This window comes from Galleria mellonella, unplaced genomic scaffold, assembly GCF_026898425.1.
Source record: "Galleria mellonella isolate WM207_F2 unplaced genomic scaffold, CSIRO_AGI_GalMel_v1 utg352, whole genome shotgun sequence".
In the NCBI taxonomy this organism is placed as follows: Eukaryota; Metazoa; Arthropoda; class Insecta; order Lepidoptera; family Pyralidae; genus Galleria; species Galleria mellonella.
The window spans coordinates 3,992,772-4,009,120 of NW_026442084.1; the positions used below are offsets into that span (position 1 = coordinate 3,992,772).

The following is a 16,349-nucleotide window of genomic DNA, read 5'->3' on the forward strand; positions in this document are numbered from 1 at the left end:
AAGTCTCCCTCTGTAGCATAATGATATATAAGATTTTAACTTCACAAAAAAAAATCAGTGCCTTTAGTAGTAACAAAATTAATATGGGATTAATACGGGAGACATCTTTTGTTTATAGGCAACCTACATATATTTGGGGGTAAGAACCCCCAAGAGCAAGCAAGGGGCAAGAGCATAGAAAATGCATTGCATACAGTCAGTAGGTAACACTCGTTCTGGTCTTCCTTTCCAGGATGAGGAACTCAAAGGACAAGACAGAAGTAAATCCTAGCGATTGCAAAAATAAGATCAATACAGAATTAACAATTTAGAATAGGCCCTTTTGACCTCCATTATAGATACATTTTTTCTATGCTCCACAGCACTTTTGTCTGTCCACCTAGAAAAGTCATGACGTTTATCACACATACATTCGTACAGTGTAACTATGTATATCGCTAAGCGCAGCTTAGAGCGGTGCGAAGCCTAATAAGTGCAACATATCATTGTCCACTCTGTGGCTTTTCACTTCAATAGTAAATAAGACCAAACTCCTTTTGAAAAAATAAAACAAGTCGATGTGATATTTACAAAAGAAATCCGATTGAGATCAGTGATATTGTAATAAAAAACAACTATAATTAGCTATGAAAATAAAAAAAAAATCCGATAGACTCTCAGGCGTCGCCCTTAAACCCGTCTTTAAAAATTAAAATCTCAAATTTGTTATAACAGCAAACCAATATGAACTAAATTTCCAATAGGTTTAAATCAAAATTAATATAATTTGTACGAATCACAATCAATACAATACAATACAAATACAATACAATTTTGTACAATCATACTCGTAATTGCCATGTGGTCCCGGCATAGAACTACCCCTTTCTTTCCCCCGATTATCGTAAAAGCTACTGAGGGAACTTAATGACCGAGGGATTAATAGCAGCGTACTTCTTAAAATATCACTAAAGCGGATGAAAAGGGATTGTTAGTATTGCGGACTACCAGTCCAATTGCTAACAATATAGGGTGTGTGGTGGTCAGGTCGACCTCCACATGATTCCCCCTGGAAACAAACCGTGGTTAATTCTAGATGAATTCGTCAGGATAGGCTAACTGATCTTTCTTCCTTATCTATCATCACTCACTGGTGCCCCGCCAGTGTATACCGATAGCGCACGCAGGGTTACCATAATATTATTACCATTAAAAAAAAAACATTCCATTACCATCCATTAAAAAAAATCACTAATGCATAACTGTGGTTATAAGGTTATTAAGGTAAGGTAAGATAAGATTTGGGTATAGTTGGCAGTACATGCGAAATAAAACAAACATATTCCTCATGAATGTTAATTCATATTTAATAAATAAATACATTATCATTTTGTATTTTTTTTTAAATAAAACTATTGTAAGTGACTTAGCGGTAGCATCTCTCAACAATATTATCATACAACATATAAGTTGACGCATCAGCGTTTATTGCTTAGTCTAATTTATATAACAATTATATAACTAAGGGATATATATTAGAATGTACTCTTTAATATACATATATGTTAAAGGATAAGTTAGTATGTTACAGAAAACTAAACATTGTATTAGAATTATAAACTAAAACATACACGAGTGTACCTCGCCGAAGAATTGGTACATATAACGACAAAATGGAGGCACGAATTTGACTTTCGAATTAAAAAAAATACGCCAGCAAAGTTATGACACGCTTACTGGTATCACATGTTTACAGATATTCGAAAAGAGCATGCATTAATTGAGTAATATTTTTTTTTTTTTTTATTTAAAAGGAATTTTTCAATTCAAAGTTTTTAAGTGAACACAAAAAATTAATACATCTTTGGTTTCAAGCGAAATTTACAAAAGCAATTCGAAATTTCACACAAAATTATTATGGTGCGTTCCGATATACGCAGAAATTTACAATATGCTGTATTGCAAGGTTACATTTGACCAAAGAATGTATTTACCACAATTTTATTCGTCAATCGCAACGCACTATAATTTATCACAAATCATATCTCTAAACGAGTGACGTTTTTCGCTTGAAATAACGTCAGAACTACTTGCGTTTCATCGCAAAAATTAGGGCTGATACTTTATTTAATGGATTTTATTTATCAATACGTTTAATAATTAAGGTAAATGCACCAGTTTGTGAAAGTACAATACCCAAGTGTCAATAATCACATCTCATTAAAAAAAAATATAACTTTTTTTATATTAATAAAGAAAAAAAAAACTATAATTTTTCGTATTTAAAGTACCAGCCCGTAATAGGATTACAATTGGATTATATTACAATATAATTATATAAGGGTTAAAATTCAACCAAGAAACATTTAATCAATTCCTTTCCTTTTGTCATGCATTACATTATTTTTAGTACTAATACAGATGTAAATTATGTACAGTCGGCCTCACAGATACATAACTAACAAAAACAAAACAATATAATTTCTTTTTATCAATGGACATTATCAGAATATAAAAAAAAAATAACAAAACTGAAAATTAACAATTAATGTACAAGTGCGGCTGACTGTAAATCTTAAAGTACAAAAATCAAAGGTACACTTAGAATATACGCAGTACATTAGGAGATTCATTGTAATTCAAACTGGACAGATTAAACTAGATATTTATACTCGAGGAGGGGACAAGATAGAACATGGACATGATACTGCCTAAAATGGTCTTATTGGGTCATTTTAGAAGCGAAAATATTAAAAAAAAAAATTACATAACAAAAAATACATTTAAATCAATCAGTTAACATGTAAGAACAGAATTTCCAGATTACTTAAATATATACTTCTTTTTAGTATGAAGTACTTTAGTACAGACTGTTTTTTTTTAGTAAGGTATTGTTTACAACCAAATACTTATAAAAATAATGGAATTTATTATTCAAAAATTCAGAAAGAATTAATATAAATACATATATTATCATTAATTCAATTAATTGAAGTATAATTGAAAGATGAGAAAGACATCGTCAGAGTACGGAAAATAGGTATTTTTTTTTCAACAAGTTGATTATTTTCTATCTACCCATGTATCAAACAGTAGAAACAACAAGCCTATAATCGGTATAAAGTCAACAGTAGCTACTTTATATTAATCAACATTTTTTTTTTTATTTATTGGCCGGTCTAATAGATATTGGATATTTTTTAATGAAATCGTGAATATTTTTTTCTTTATCTATGTAGACTCAGGTAGAAGACTTTTTTCATAATTTCCTAATAACTTTTCCTTCTATTGTTCAAATATATTTTCTTTTATATTCACGACTTGTTTGCCGACCGGCCACGAGTCATAATTATTACTTATATCACTATTTAAGTATATTTATGGTAAGTTTTCAGGGAAAACGGTAACGTTAACTCATGCGTTTTAGATATCCCAAACGCTATGATTAGACTATATACTTGTACAGTCTAGCAAATAGGAAGTCTCTGGAAGATAGTCATATATTTAGTCAGTAAATTTTGAGAATGGACATTCGATAGAAGTAAACCCGTGACGAGATACAAAACCTCGAAATCACGTATAAGGTTATAGAAAGTTATTAGCCTATTCGAATTTTCAAATGCCCTATATAATAAGCTAATAAAATTCATCAACAATATTGAATAAATTCGTTTTTTTATATAATAATAATTACTATTTTAATTTACTGTGAATAAAGTATCAAGATTATACTGTTGTGTGCTGAAAAAAATAATTAGTGTGACCCTACACTTTATTATTGTACCCACTATTCCGAACGTATATACAATTATTCTTAAGAAATACCATGAATTCGCGAATGCTAAGATAAAATCTATTATTTTTTTTTTAATAAAGAAATATGTAATACTTTGTCTCTGGTAACATGTAACCGAAAGTTATGATAAATGCTTTTTATTTAATTATTATTACACGTCACAGTTGCGCCCTCTCTCGTCTCTTTTGTCTATTAATAAAGTGATGAATTTTAACATTTGAATTGTATTGAAATGAAATAAATATTTAATGAAAATATTCTTTTACATTTGCATTACACAAAATGAAATAAAAACTATTTAAATAATATAAAATTTCTTGAAACCGAACGAATACCATTAATCGTATCTGCTACCTTACAACTTCTACTTCCAAAAAATGGACCCAAAATTTATACGAATTAATAAATAGGACTGGCCAGTCCCGTTTTGTTATAATTATATTCTTATATCCCATGTTTGTTATAGTTATCCCATTTTATTATATTTCGTCAAAATTTATTTATATAACTTTTTTATTATAACTGATAGATTATAATATTTTTGAATACACAATACTCTTTTAGCGTAACCGTTATTTTAAGCTTTTTTATCCAAAAGTTAATAAAGGTAACTAAAATTTAGATATCGTAATAGCAAAATACTTTCTAATGTTATTTTATTTCACGGAAAATAATATTTTATTCTACAATGTAACAGTGTTGATATTTGTTTGAATTATACGTTTGTTTAAAATAAAAAATCTAATACAAATCTCCATCAGAATCGAGTAACTCAATTATATTTATATACGAGTATATGTATTTTAGAATGCAAAAATGCATATTTAATTTTAAGATATCCCTATATAAAACGCAATTATATTGTCATAAATGAAGTTATAAAGTGTACCAAAAATTTGGAAAGACCGAGACACCATATTGGCACTTATTTTAGGAAGTCACTATCCCTAAGTATAGCATAATATTTGGATTCCCTACCATCGTTACAAAACCAGTACACCGTTATAAAACCTTTACCCTGAATGTTAGAGCTTCTTTCACCAGCATTTTGTCCATTTTGCCTATTTTTTTTTTATTTTATTTAATTTAGGCATGAATACACTAGTACAACAACAATTATAATAATAAAAGTATTGTTTTTAATGATATCTCAAACGTACAGTCGAATTTCAATACGTTCCAATAAATACAATGTATGTAATGTTTTGTATTGGAAATCTTTAGTACTACGTTCGCATATATATATTTTTTTACTCTTGACACAATGTGTCGTCTCTTTTATTTGTAATATCTTGTCTCTTATCAGAAGAACAAAAAAAAAATAAGAAGTACAAAAAATAAAAAAGGTTGTGTTCCACCAAAAAACCGACTTCAGTTGCGCCAAAATCTATTACTATATAAATTTTGATATTACTAACGTCTAAACAAACTGATCGATTTTGATAAAAATCTGTAAGTATATTCTTTTATATGAAAATTTTTTATTCAAATTGGTTTACAACTGACGGAGTTGTGAGGTAACAAAAAATACAATCGAACTAAGAACCTCCTTCTTAATGAAGTCGGTTAAAAATTATACAAAGTGAAGCCGAAATAGTTAACATCCTTTTAAGAGAGTATACTACTGGTAAAAATGGACATTTTCAAAAACAGACAGATCGAAATACAGTTTTGAACCTCCAATACTTATTAAACACCAGATTGTTTACCATAAAAAGAAATTTCGACTCCAATTTCGCGTTTTCGGTTACAGCGAAATCGGCCCCTTAAATCTAGCACAATGTTTGGATCGTCATAAATCCTAACGTAAAAGTACAAAAGGACATATTTTAACATTTTCAAATAGTATATTGAATTTAAGATCGAACTCATGTTTGGTTCAGCCCCAAAATTCCGGAAAAATTTTCATGGCCCTTTGAACGTGAGATCTTAGTATGGGAAGTTCAGTTTCTTTGTTGTTTTTCGAGGCATATTTTTTTGGGGAAAATATTCAGTTTTACTGGTACAACACTCCCTTCAAAAGATGGTAACGATTTCATTTTTACTTTGTTTAATGCAGCACAGATGGAATCATGACAAACGTAAATTGTCTTTCACACTAAAGCCTTATTCCCACAACTCTAGCTCATATTCAGGACAAAAACGTATGCAAACATTTTTTATGATCGCTGATTAACAGTAAGTATGTTTCTTAATAAAACTCAGAGCCAGACTCGTGTGAATAACGCTTAAGGTCACGAGGAATTTTCCGTCGTACCTATCCAAAACGTAACGGCGTAAATTAGTCCCAATTATTGCTTGCGAGTCAAGTCCTATCAAAATTCTTATTAAAATTTCAATACTTAATTGTAATTTATTATAAATAAAAACAAAACCATATACACAATTTCCTATTCGTATATAATAAATGACATAAGAAGGATGGCACTTAAACAAAAACCAATTTTACATAATACACATTAGAATTGAATATTGACATTTCAGACTTTGAAGTTGACTAAACTATGCCAGATTGTCAATTATATAAATCAAAACACAATACATTATTAGTTTTAAAAAATATAACAGAATATGGACGTAACTCAGAATTAGCGAAATTAATTTTATTGGAAACACGAATTAAAGAAAAGTAGACTAAATTTGTAAACCACTTTAATTCAATTTTAAATGAAAACCGACTTTGTGGTTTATACCAATAAGACAAAAAAATGATTTTTCGTTAATAATAGAAATACGAGATTTCTAAAGACGACGGAAAGCAGATTTTACAACTCAGTTAAGAACAATCATACTTTTTTCCTCAGGCAATATAATAAATGTAAGAAAATGAGGTGTATTTCTTATCTAGTTATCGAACCTGCTCTTTTTGGGTTAGTATTTAAGAAAATACATTCTGGCAATTTTAAGTCCTTACTGTATTAAGAATGTGACTTAAAAGTGTCACAAAAATGTCACAGAATCGCATACTTTTTTTTATAATATATATATAAGAGATTATAAATCAGATCAACTTCTAAAAAGTCTGAACTATCGAATGCGGCTATGAGCGAGTCGTTATTAGGTAAGACCAGATTCCTGACACAACATTTTATATTAGGTACCAATTTTTTTTTATTTAGTTGTACCTTTGCTTATATATTTATTTATTGTTATGGGAACTATAAAAGTACCAATTGTCATTTCCATACATTATACATACAATCAAATGCATGTAATATTATACATCTTTAATGCAAATCTGGTATGAACAAGTATAAAATTAGGGCTTTCACATTGTCCCATTTATACGAATTGCTAGTAATACTAGCAATTTGTCCTGGCTTCATACGGGTAGATAAGTATTAAGTCTCTATTAAAAAAAAAACAGGAACGATGCCGAAGGATTCCATAAAGATTAGTACCGCTTGGCCAGCTAATGTGCAAGATGAAAGCTGTTGAGGAAGGCCTTTGCCCAGCAGTGGGACACCATGGCCTATGATTGATTGGTTGATCAATAAATTTAGTAATATTTAAATATTTTAATTTTCAGTGAAATTTTGTTGTACAAATATGTTCTTTCAGGAATCTGTCCTTAGAACAAATGAACTGAACGCATTTTAGTCTATGACTCGATAACATACATTGAGGAGTATAGACAAGAGAAAACTTCGTATACAAACATCAATTTAGTCGTCATCAGTCGAGGAGACGTGCTTACACGTTCTGTAGCATTCCACTTGTGCTTTTAAACCTCAGTACTCTTTCCCACCTGGGCGTGTTTTGTGTCTGGCACACCGGACGCGCTAAGCTTGCGTTGTCTGCCAGGAAACATTCCGCTGAAAAGGCGGCCTAGAATAGAAACAGAAATATTTTATTTTAGGTATTTAAAATTACAAATCAATGGCGGGAGGGGGAAAGAATGTACTCTTAAAAATGCATATACATATACGCCTTATGCCTTAGGTCTACGAGTACATACCTCTCAGACATGTCCTTGCCAATTGCTGAAAGCTTTACTCTTGATTTCGTGATGGGCAAGGATCTCCCCCCCCCCACCCACTAAATTACCAATGAGTATATTTAATTTTAAGCATTTTTAAATATTTACTATTATAATTGTATTGCCTAATTCAGTAGCACGGACAAAAAACTCAGCTGTTACTTTTATTTGCTTCAAACATTTTTTTTATAGTGGGTATTTTTTAATAATTTATATAGATAATTATAACTTTCAGGCACTTTATATGATACATCGAAATAGCAAACAACCTGACGGCCCATCTCATAGAAAGTGGTAACCATTGCCTATAGACATGAACAGTACCATGGACATAACAGAGTATACTGATTCGCCAATGATACCCCACACATTTTAGGGATGTTTTCTCCCACGAACACTCAGGTTATGGAATGAGCTCCGAGGTTTTCCCAAGAGACTACAGCATGGGATTCTTCAAAAGGAATGTAAAGAGGTTTCTTCAGGGTCGGCAACGCGCGCGTAATACCTCTGGTATTGCAGGCGTTCATAGGCTACGGTAACTGCTTATTATCAGGTGGGCCGTATGCTTGTTTGCCACCTCAGTGGTATATAAAAAAAACACGTTGCTATTTCTGAGGAATAAGGTGTTATGCCTCTGTACCCTGTTACTTCACCTCAAACTAAAACGCATGCAAACAAGTAATAAAATAAATAAAAACTATGAATAATAGTAAGACCTGGTGATCGCTGATCGGTAGGGTGGCGCGGTGAGGTGGCATGAAGGGCATTGCGGCTTCCTTGCTGGAACGACACGGACATTCCGCTGTCCAGGGAGCCGACTGACCCGCGTCGCTGCAAGCGTTCCGCTGCTAGCGCCACTGTAACATAGTATGATAAACTTTATAGAGACCGAGTTGGTTTGAAAGAAAATGCCGGTATAAGCGTACTCGCCGGCATACACAGACCATCAGTGTATGCCGGCTGAAGAACCCAGCGACCCGGAAGTCGTCGCCTCCGGAGTTGAAGCCGGGGTAGTGGGGTATACCCCGAGGCCCCTACCTCGCCCGCCCACACATCATCTGGCGGGCATGAGAAGCCCTTGTTGATTGATAAGCGTACTCGTATACCGGTCTGATTGAATTGTTTTAAATAATATTTATATAAGACAGTCCATTGTTTTCTCAATGTGATTTTTTTAAATTGTTTATGTTTATAATAAGTTTACTATTGTAATATTTTTAAAGAAACAATAAAGAGTCTCTATTTTATCGGTCGTATAGTCCCAGCATAGAATAGGCCATCCCTTCCTTTCCCGTGGGTGTCGTAAGAGGCGACTAAGGGAGGGCGAGGGATAGGCAGCAGCGTCCCTCTTAAAACATCTCTAAAGCCTGACTGCGGGTGCCAATCCACCTGCCAAGTGTAGCAAATACTGGCAAAACCCCCCAAGCGGGAGGTTTATGTTCAGCAATGGACAGTTAAAGACATATATAATAATAATGACCTATCTATATATTTATCTTGATATTTTACTAACATAGTTTGTAAGAATATTGTTACTAACTAAATAGACCGAATTGTAGTCCATGTTATTGTAATGCACCTCCGTGTTTCAATACAAATAAATTAATTTCCTTTCATTTTGTAGTGACATCAGTCACGTTAGAAACCTTTGTGTATAACGATGGTGGGCTAGAAACACTTGACAGAGGGCGACACCGTAACTGACCTGGGTCGTTGATATCGACGAGCGAGTTGGAGAGCACGTTCCGCTTGATGATAGTCGTCGGCGGCGGGTTCGACATGCGAGAGGGCGCTGCCGGCGCGGGGCAAGACGGCGGCGGTGGCACTACCACACTGTTAATAAAAGGTTTATTTATATATTTTTTATTGACCACATTACAAAAAATGTTTAGTATAAAAGGCGTACTCAATGCTATATAATATACCATTCTCTCGCAGTCAACCTTTGGCAAAACAGAAATGTAATTTTGCGGTGAATAAATCAAACAATTATTGTGGTAATACAGTTACAGGTTTATGTATAGAGTTTATGGCAGTCTATGGTGGACGCTTATATTCAGCAGTTGACAGTTAAAGGCTGATATGATGATGATGATGATGATGATGACGATGATGAATAAAAATACTTTTCTTCTTAAAATACGGCGTTGACTAACCCGTGCATATGCACATGATCCATGCACTGCTGGTGGTCAATTTCAACGTCCGCTACACCACTGTCTCGGTTCTCCATCACTGTAACAATAAAACATCTATTAATCCAAAAATTTATATAAATTTTCACATCTTTAATATTAGTAGGAGTTTGGTGAAGAGGGATTGTTAACAATACACCCTCAGATCGACCTCCACGCGATTCCCATGGAAACCATAGTGGTTAATTCTTGAGTTAATCGTGATAAGCTAACTGACCTACTTTCATCCTCACGTATCATCACTCCCTGGTTCCCGCCAGTGTGTACCGATAGCGCAGGCAGGGCTACCATTCCATTTTTATCCATAAAAAAGGATTTTGGCTAGATCACTTGAAAAAGGCATTGGAACACGAATCTCTCTTAAAACTAGTAGATAATTGAATATATCCCTCACCTTGCCTGTTGTTCCCTCCGGTTCGGCCCTTGCCCCTGTTCAGCTCGCCCTCGATCCTCATCGCCTCCATCTCATCCATCTCGGCGATGCTCTCGCGTAGGTCCTCTGCGAACTTGCAACGGTCGTGCTCGTTGCGGGCGTTGAACGTCGCCAGCCGTCGGCCGTCGACGCGTCGTGACAATCGAATACCGAATGGGTAATCTATAAGACATAAGTAACTATTATCATTCACAGTTTAGACACCGAACGGTTAACACTAGACTCCGAGCAACGATCTAATAATTTGCCTTAAGATGCCTCGTTTAGAGGTCATCGTCCTCGCATGTCTTGCGACACGTGTATGAAACACGTGCACATGCGTGAATAAAATAAAGTCGGAGGTAGATGGCTAATATGGAAGGTTGTGAAACTTCTGGTAGCAATAGTGAAGGTCAATCTTCGAGTATTGGCAGTCACATATATATTAATGGTAGCCGAATTAAATTAAATAATTCTAATCAAATAACCAGATATAAATAAGTTACGCATTATAGAACAATTGTCAGTAGTTGTATTTTCAAAAATTTATTAATTTAGTAAGGATTATAATGAGGAAAGATTTGATTGTATGTTTGTAATGGATAAACTCAAAAACTATTCGACTGATTTAAAAACATTTTTCACCTAAAAATGCTACAATACGATCCGGAAAGTTCGTATAAAAGTGTTCTGGAATGCGAGAAAGAGGAGTGGGGAGGCCAGGTAAGCGCAGGACCCCTTCCTTATGTCCCTAACAATGCTTCAGTTCTGGTCTGACCGCCGTGCGGTGCGAACTGGCTTGTCACGCCATCTGTGAAGTTACCTCTTAACGAAACCCCGTCGGCATGGAGCCCGCTTCCGTTGAAGAGCAGCGCGTCGTAATCAAGTTTCTCTCGAAACTCGGCAAGAATGGCGTGAAAGCAAAAGTGGAAGACATCCGGGGAACCACGAACAAAAAAATCAAGAAAATCCCGCTCAAATGTCAAGACAATGTTGATTGTTTTTTTCGATGTTCGGGGGATTGTCCATCAAGAATTCGTCCCTCCAGGCCAGACAGATGATGGAAAATTCTACGTCGATGTGCTCAGATCAAAGCTCGTGTGGCACGAGTTCGTCCAGAATTGGCGCGAGAGGGGCGTTGGATTCTTAACCACGACAATGCCCCTGCCCACACCTCTCTTGTTGTCCGTGAGTTTTTGAGTACAAATTCCATTACGGTGACCGAACACCCCCTATTCGCCGGATTTGGCCCCGTGTGACTTCTTCTTGTTCCCAAAAACCAAATTGGTACTTCGGGGGCGGCATTTGGGGGACATAAATGAGATAAAAAAAGCTACGACGGGGCAGCTGAGAAACCTACAACCAGAGGACTTTCAAGGAGCCTTCTCACAGTGGAAACGGCGTTGGCACAAGTGCATTATGTCACAGGGGGAGTACTTTGAAGGGGATAAAATTGATTTACCTGAATAATTGTAAAATAAAATTTTTAAAAAACTTTTATACGTACTTTCCGGACAAACCTCGTATAAGCTAGTAACATAGGCTATAAATTATTTTCGAATATTCAATTTTCCCGCGCGGAACCAGGTCAGATTGCTAGTTATATTTTGTCAAATGCATCATCATCATCATCATATCAGCCGTTACTAACTGTTCACTGCTGAACATAGGCCTCTCCCTAGGCTAATAGCTAATAGTTGCCACGCTTGGCAGGCGGGATGGCAACTGCAGTGATACTTATGGTGTGAAATTTTAAGAGGAACGTTATTGGCCATCCCTCGACCTGTAAGTTTCCTTAATCTCCTCTTAAGAAATCCACAAGAAAGGAAGGGATGGCCCATTCCATGAAAAGACCACACAATTTGCTAAATTGCGTCCAAATAATTTAATAATTGATTAACGTATATAATCAATTATTTAATTCATTTGTGTGATAAATTATATATGATACGTAACGTATCATATATCTATCACATATCACCTTCGATCAAATGAGATCGTGATCAATCGCGAGACCCTTCAACTACTATAAAAAGGAAATAAACTCACGTGGCACAGCGAACAGGTTGACAGACATTCCACACAGAGGGAACGACTGCCGGAAGGTGTACGTTACAGATGACTTCTTCTTGCTGAAAATCTTCGTGATTACCAGCAGATCATTGAACAAGAACACCTGGAGACAACAATTAGAAGGTGATCAACTATCAGACATACCAGATCCGGGATAGTCTCTGGAATATTAGAGATAAGGAATACCTTATTCATAAAAATGTCAAACTTTAAATAAACCCATTTTAGTTAATTTTAGCGTTATTTATACATATTTTAAATACACAAATCTCCAACGTTTCGACGTGGATGGCACGGTCGTCGTCGCCAAACGTCGACTTTTTTGCATCCTGGTTAGACTCACGACTTTTAACATCATTGGACCATCTAGAAGGAAGTCGCCTCACACTCCATCGTCACTCTCCAACCTCCTCCTAGACCTTTCCCGATCCACCATCGCTGACTCAACAAATATGGCCAGCACACTGCCATTTCAGCTTACAGACTTCGAGAGCTAGGCCAGTAGGATAATAAGAAAGCTTTAAACGCACCTCCCGCTGGTGTACCCCGGGGCGTTCCTTCTTGTGTATGTCTGGTATCTCGTAGAGCCGGCAGTAGCACACGAGCCGCCGGTGCGGGAGCGCCAAATGCGGCTTCTTACCCACTATGGTCGCTTGCACCTTCATCACCTGATGTACAGACAATCATTATAATTATTATATATTATTATTTTTACTTTTCTCCATCTAAAGGTTGCCTGGACGAGATCGCGCCCTTAGCGCCCATAGATTTTTCAGTGTAATCTTTTCTTATAATTTATTGTTTTTTTTTAATAAGTTTTCTAATATAACTTTTTTTTAAGAAACAATAAAAAGTATCTATCTATAATAATAATTACTTTGGAATCTACCATGTCTTTGTAGGAGACAAGGACCTTAATTATTTTTTTTTTGCGTTCATTTGCGAAACACATATACATAGTACTAGAAGACGCTATCAAAAAGGGTTATAAATGACGAGACAGAATTTAAACTTGCTATCATTAAAAAAATATGCAAAATTAAATATACAATTTACCCTTAAAGTTTTATTTATTAAAGGACAGCCAACAAAGCATAAATTTATATAAATTTAAAAAACATGATGAACAATATGGTTACATTATAAAATGTTGCCTTAATTTAAAGCCGCCATGACATATTCATATTATGTATGTATAACTATAAAAATGATAGTTGCAAACAGTCTTCCAAATTAGGCGCATTATAAACAAAGGAAATATCGGTACCACACCGATATCTATATATTGGGTTCTTCTGAACATTGATGACGGGGAAAAGATTATCATACATTTCGATATTATATATTGAATAATTAATATTTATAATATTTTAAGTATTTTTTTAATTTTAATACATCGAGACATTGTAAATGGCGGACTTAATTCGCTATTAAATATTATTGTATTGTATTATTGTAAAACGCACCAATAGCTCACTACACATTCTTATGAAACAGTAAGTGAAGTGAGCAAATTATTATACAATAAATAATTATACAAATGGAATTGTTAAAAAAAATTATACCTGGGTAACATGGTCGCTACCGGGTCTGAATTCACTAGACTTCACTCTGTCATATATCCCGGAGAGCATGTCTCTGTCGATATCACCGCAGTCGTCGATGCCGCGGAGGTTCCGCACGAAGTCGTCTAGCGACATACGCGCTTCAGGTTTCAAGTTCGGCGTGTGTAAATCCGTGTTCAGCATTATTATGGCGAACGCTAACACGAAAATCTGGAAACAAAACGTTTTGTGAATGATATTAAATTTATTTATTTATTCATTAGTACAAATATGTGTACATGACGGACTTAATGCTAAAAGCATTAAAGCATTCTCTCCCAGTCAACCATAGGGAAGTGTTAGAATACTCGAATGCGGTACTACTAATTATTGATATACATACATGCACTTACTGCTCGGATAAAGTAAAAAAGTGAGCGTGAACGTTTTTTTTTGAAAGACGGTTTAGTCGGTAGTCTCTTAATGGCATCAAGAAGCGCGTTCCAGAGTCGTGAATTCAATTTATTCGATAACAACATTACATTATGTTGAACATGACATTTTTTTAAGGTTATACAGTACAAAGTCATAACAACTTAAGAAATATTATATACAGAGGGAGGCTTTGTACAAAAGTCATTTTCTTGGGCACCTCTGTCCCATTCGTGTTTTAACCGTGAAGCAGTTGTGTTTGCATGACTGTGTTTCGGTTTGAAGGGTGGGATATGGCATGAATTTACTGGGTACAGAGAAAAAACACCTGAGTCCTCAGGAATGGCAATGCATGGGGGGAATCATGAGCGAAACAGTATACTCTGTTATGTCTATGGTACTGCTCATGTCTATAGGCGACGGTTACCACTTTCCATCAGGTGGGCCGTCAGGTTGTTTGCCATTGTAAGTTGTATGAAAAAAAGAAATCAAATATAAATTGAGTGACTATATATAGTTGACATTTAATTTATTACTAAAATTCTTTTATTAAATATATACATTTTTCCAACAAAATATCTAAAAAATATTGTTTTGGTCCTTATTGGTCTTAGTAAGACCCCTCACCTCATTATATATATATATATATATATATATATATATATATATATATATATATATATATATATATATAAGAAAAAAAGTTTATACCCCTATCACTTAAAAAAGTTTTTTTAAGTGATAGGGGCATGGTAACTGCTACGAAGCTAAACGATCAAAAGACGTAAACTAACCGTGTCCTGAGTACGCAGACGCTGTACGAAGTCAGGATTGCAAACGCAGTATCTACGCGCGAACGCTTCCACCAGACGCTCGATCTTCTGCGCCTCACCAGGCAGTCTGAAGTGGGCCTGGTACCGTCGCAAAGCCACATCCACAGCCATCCCTGATAGGTCCAATTCGTTTACAAAACATCTGAAAGAACATATTTAAAATTATATTAGAATTAATAGAATAAATGTTACTTTAGAATAATACTAATTTTAGAATACATTTAATTACTAAATCTTTTGGAAATAGTCTTTTTACCAATCTTTCGAACAAGGGATAGAAAGACACAGCATCTATCTCATTCTTTCTCATGCGTACGGTAACGAAAACGTGTCTACGTATACATTTGTTTGCCACTTGTTCAGGAATGTTGAAGAAGCTGCATACATAACCTGCCTATATCATATAAGTTTATGTTTTTTTTTTAATGGATAATGGAATGTTTACCCCGCCTGCGCTATCGATATACACTGGCGGGGCACCAGTGAGGGGTGATAGGTGAGGGTGAAAGCAGGCCAGTTAGCCCATCGTGACGAATTTCACAAGAATTAACCACGATGGTTTCCAGGGGGAATATTGTTAGTAATGGGGCTGTTAGATCCCATTATTAACAATCCCTTCCCCCAAAAACGGGCTCGTCCGGGATATATAAATTTATGGTTCCTTCTAGTAGTCATCATATTAGGGGGTAGAATAACGTTTGCTGGGTCAGCTACTATTTTTGTGTAATAATTTTTACAAATAGCGTGACACAAAATTTTTATATATTAGAATGATAAGAGAGATTATTACTTTTAAATGGGGCGGTGTTACAGAAATACGGGAATTTATAGTCTTATACAAGAGTATCGCCGTGTAATCCTAATATAAAATGGGCCGCCCCTTCCTTCCCCGTGGGTGTCGTAAAGACTAAAGGACTAAAGGAACTTAATGATCGAGGGATGAGGAACAGCGTTTTTTTTAGAACATCATAAAAACTAAACTGCCGTTGCCAACTCGCCTACCAAGCGTGGCAATCAATGGTAAAACCTCCGTAATAGGGGAAAGTCTATATTCAGCGGTGTTAACGGCTGATATGGTATGATATACAAGGGCATAAAGTCCCAAT

The 16,349-nt window shown here is 35.0% G+C and overlaps 1 protein-coding gene across 7 annotated transcripts in view; it reads right to left on the reverse strand.

Annotated features, from left to right (window-relative positions):
* Positions 1 to 1,321: 1,321 nt before the first annotated feature.
* LOC113519437 (IQ motif and SEC7 domain-containing protein 2) overlaps positions 1,322 to 16,349 on the reverse strand; it is a 259,086-nt gene continuing 244,058 nt past the window's right edge. For all 7 annotated transcript variants that reach the window (XM_031909574.2, XM_026904544.3, XM_026904546.3 and 4 more), the window contains 9 exons: positions 15,205 to 15,385; positions 14,000 to 14,209; positions 12,965 to 13,102; positions 12,411 to 12,537; positions 10,344 to 10,544; positions 9,911 to 9,989; positions 9,460 to 9,587; positions 8,471 to 8,611; positions 1,322 to 7,603 (listed from right to left, as the gene is read on the reverse strand). In XM_031909574.2, coding sequence (XP_031765434.1) covers positions 7,500 to 7,603; positions 8,471 to 8,611; positions 9,460 to 9,587; positions 9,911 to 9,989; positions 10,344 to 10,544; positions 12,411 to 12,537; positions 12,965 to 13,102; positions 14,000 to 14,209; positions 15,205 to 15,385 — 1,309 coding nt within the window. In that variant the 3' untranslated portion in view covers positions 1,322 to 7,499. The remainder of the gene's footprint in view (positions 7,604 to 8,470; positions 8,612 to 9,459; positions 9,588 to 9,910; positions 9,990 to 10,343; positions 10,545 to 12,410; positions 12,538 to 12,964; positions 13,103 to 13,999; positions 14,210 to 15,204; positions 15,386 to 16,349) is intronic.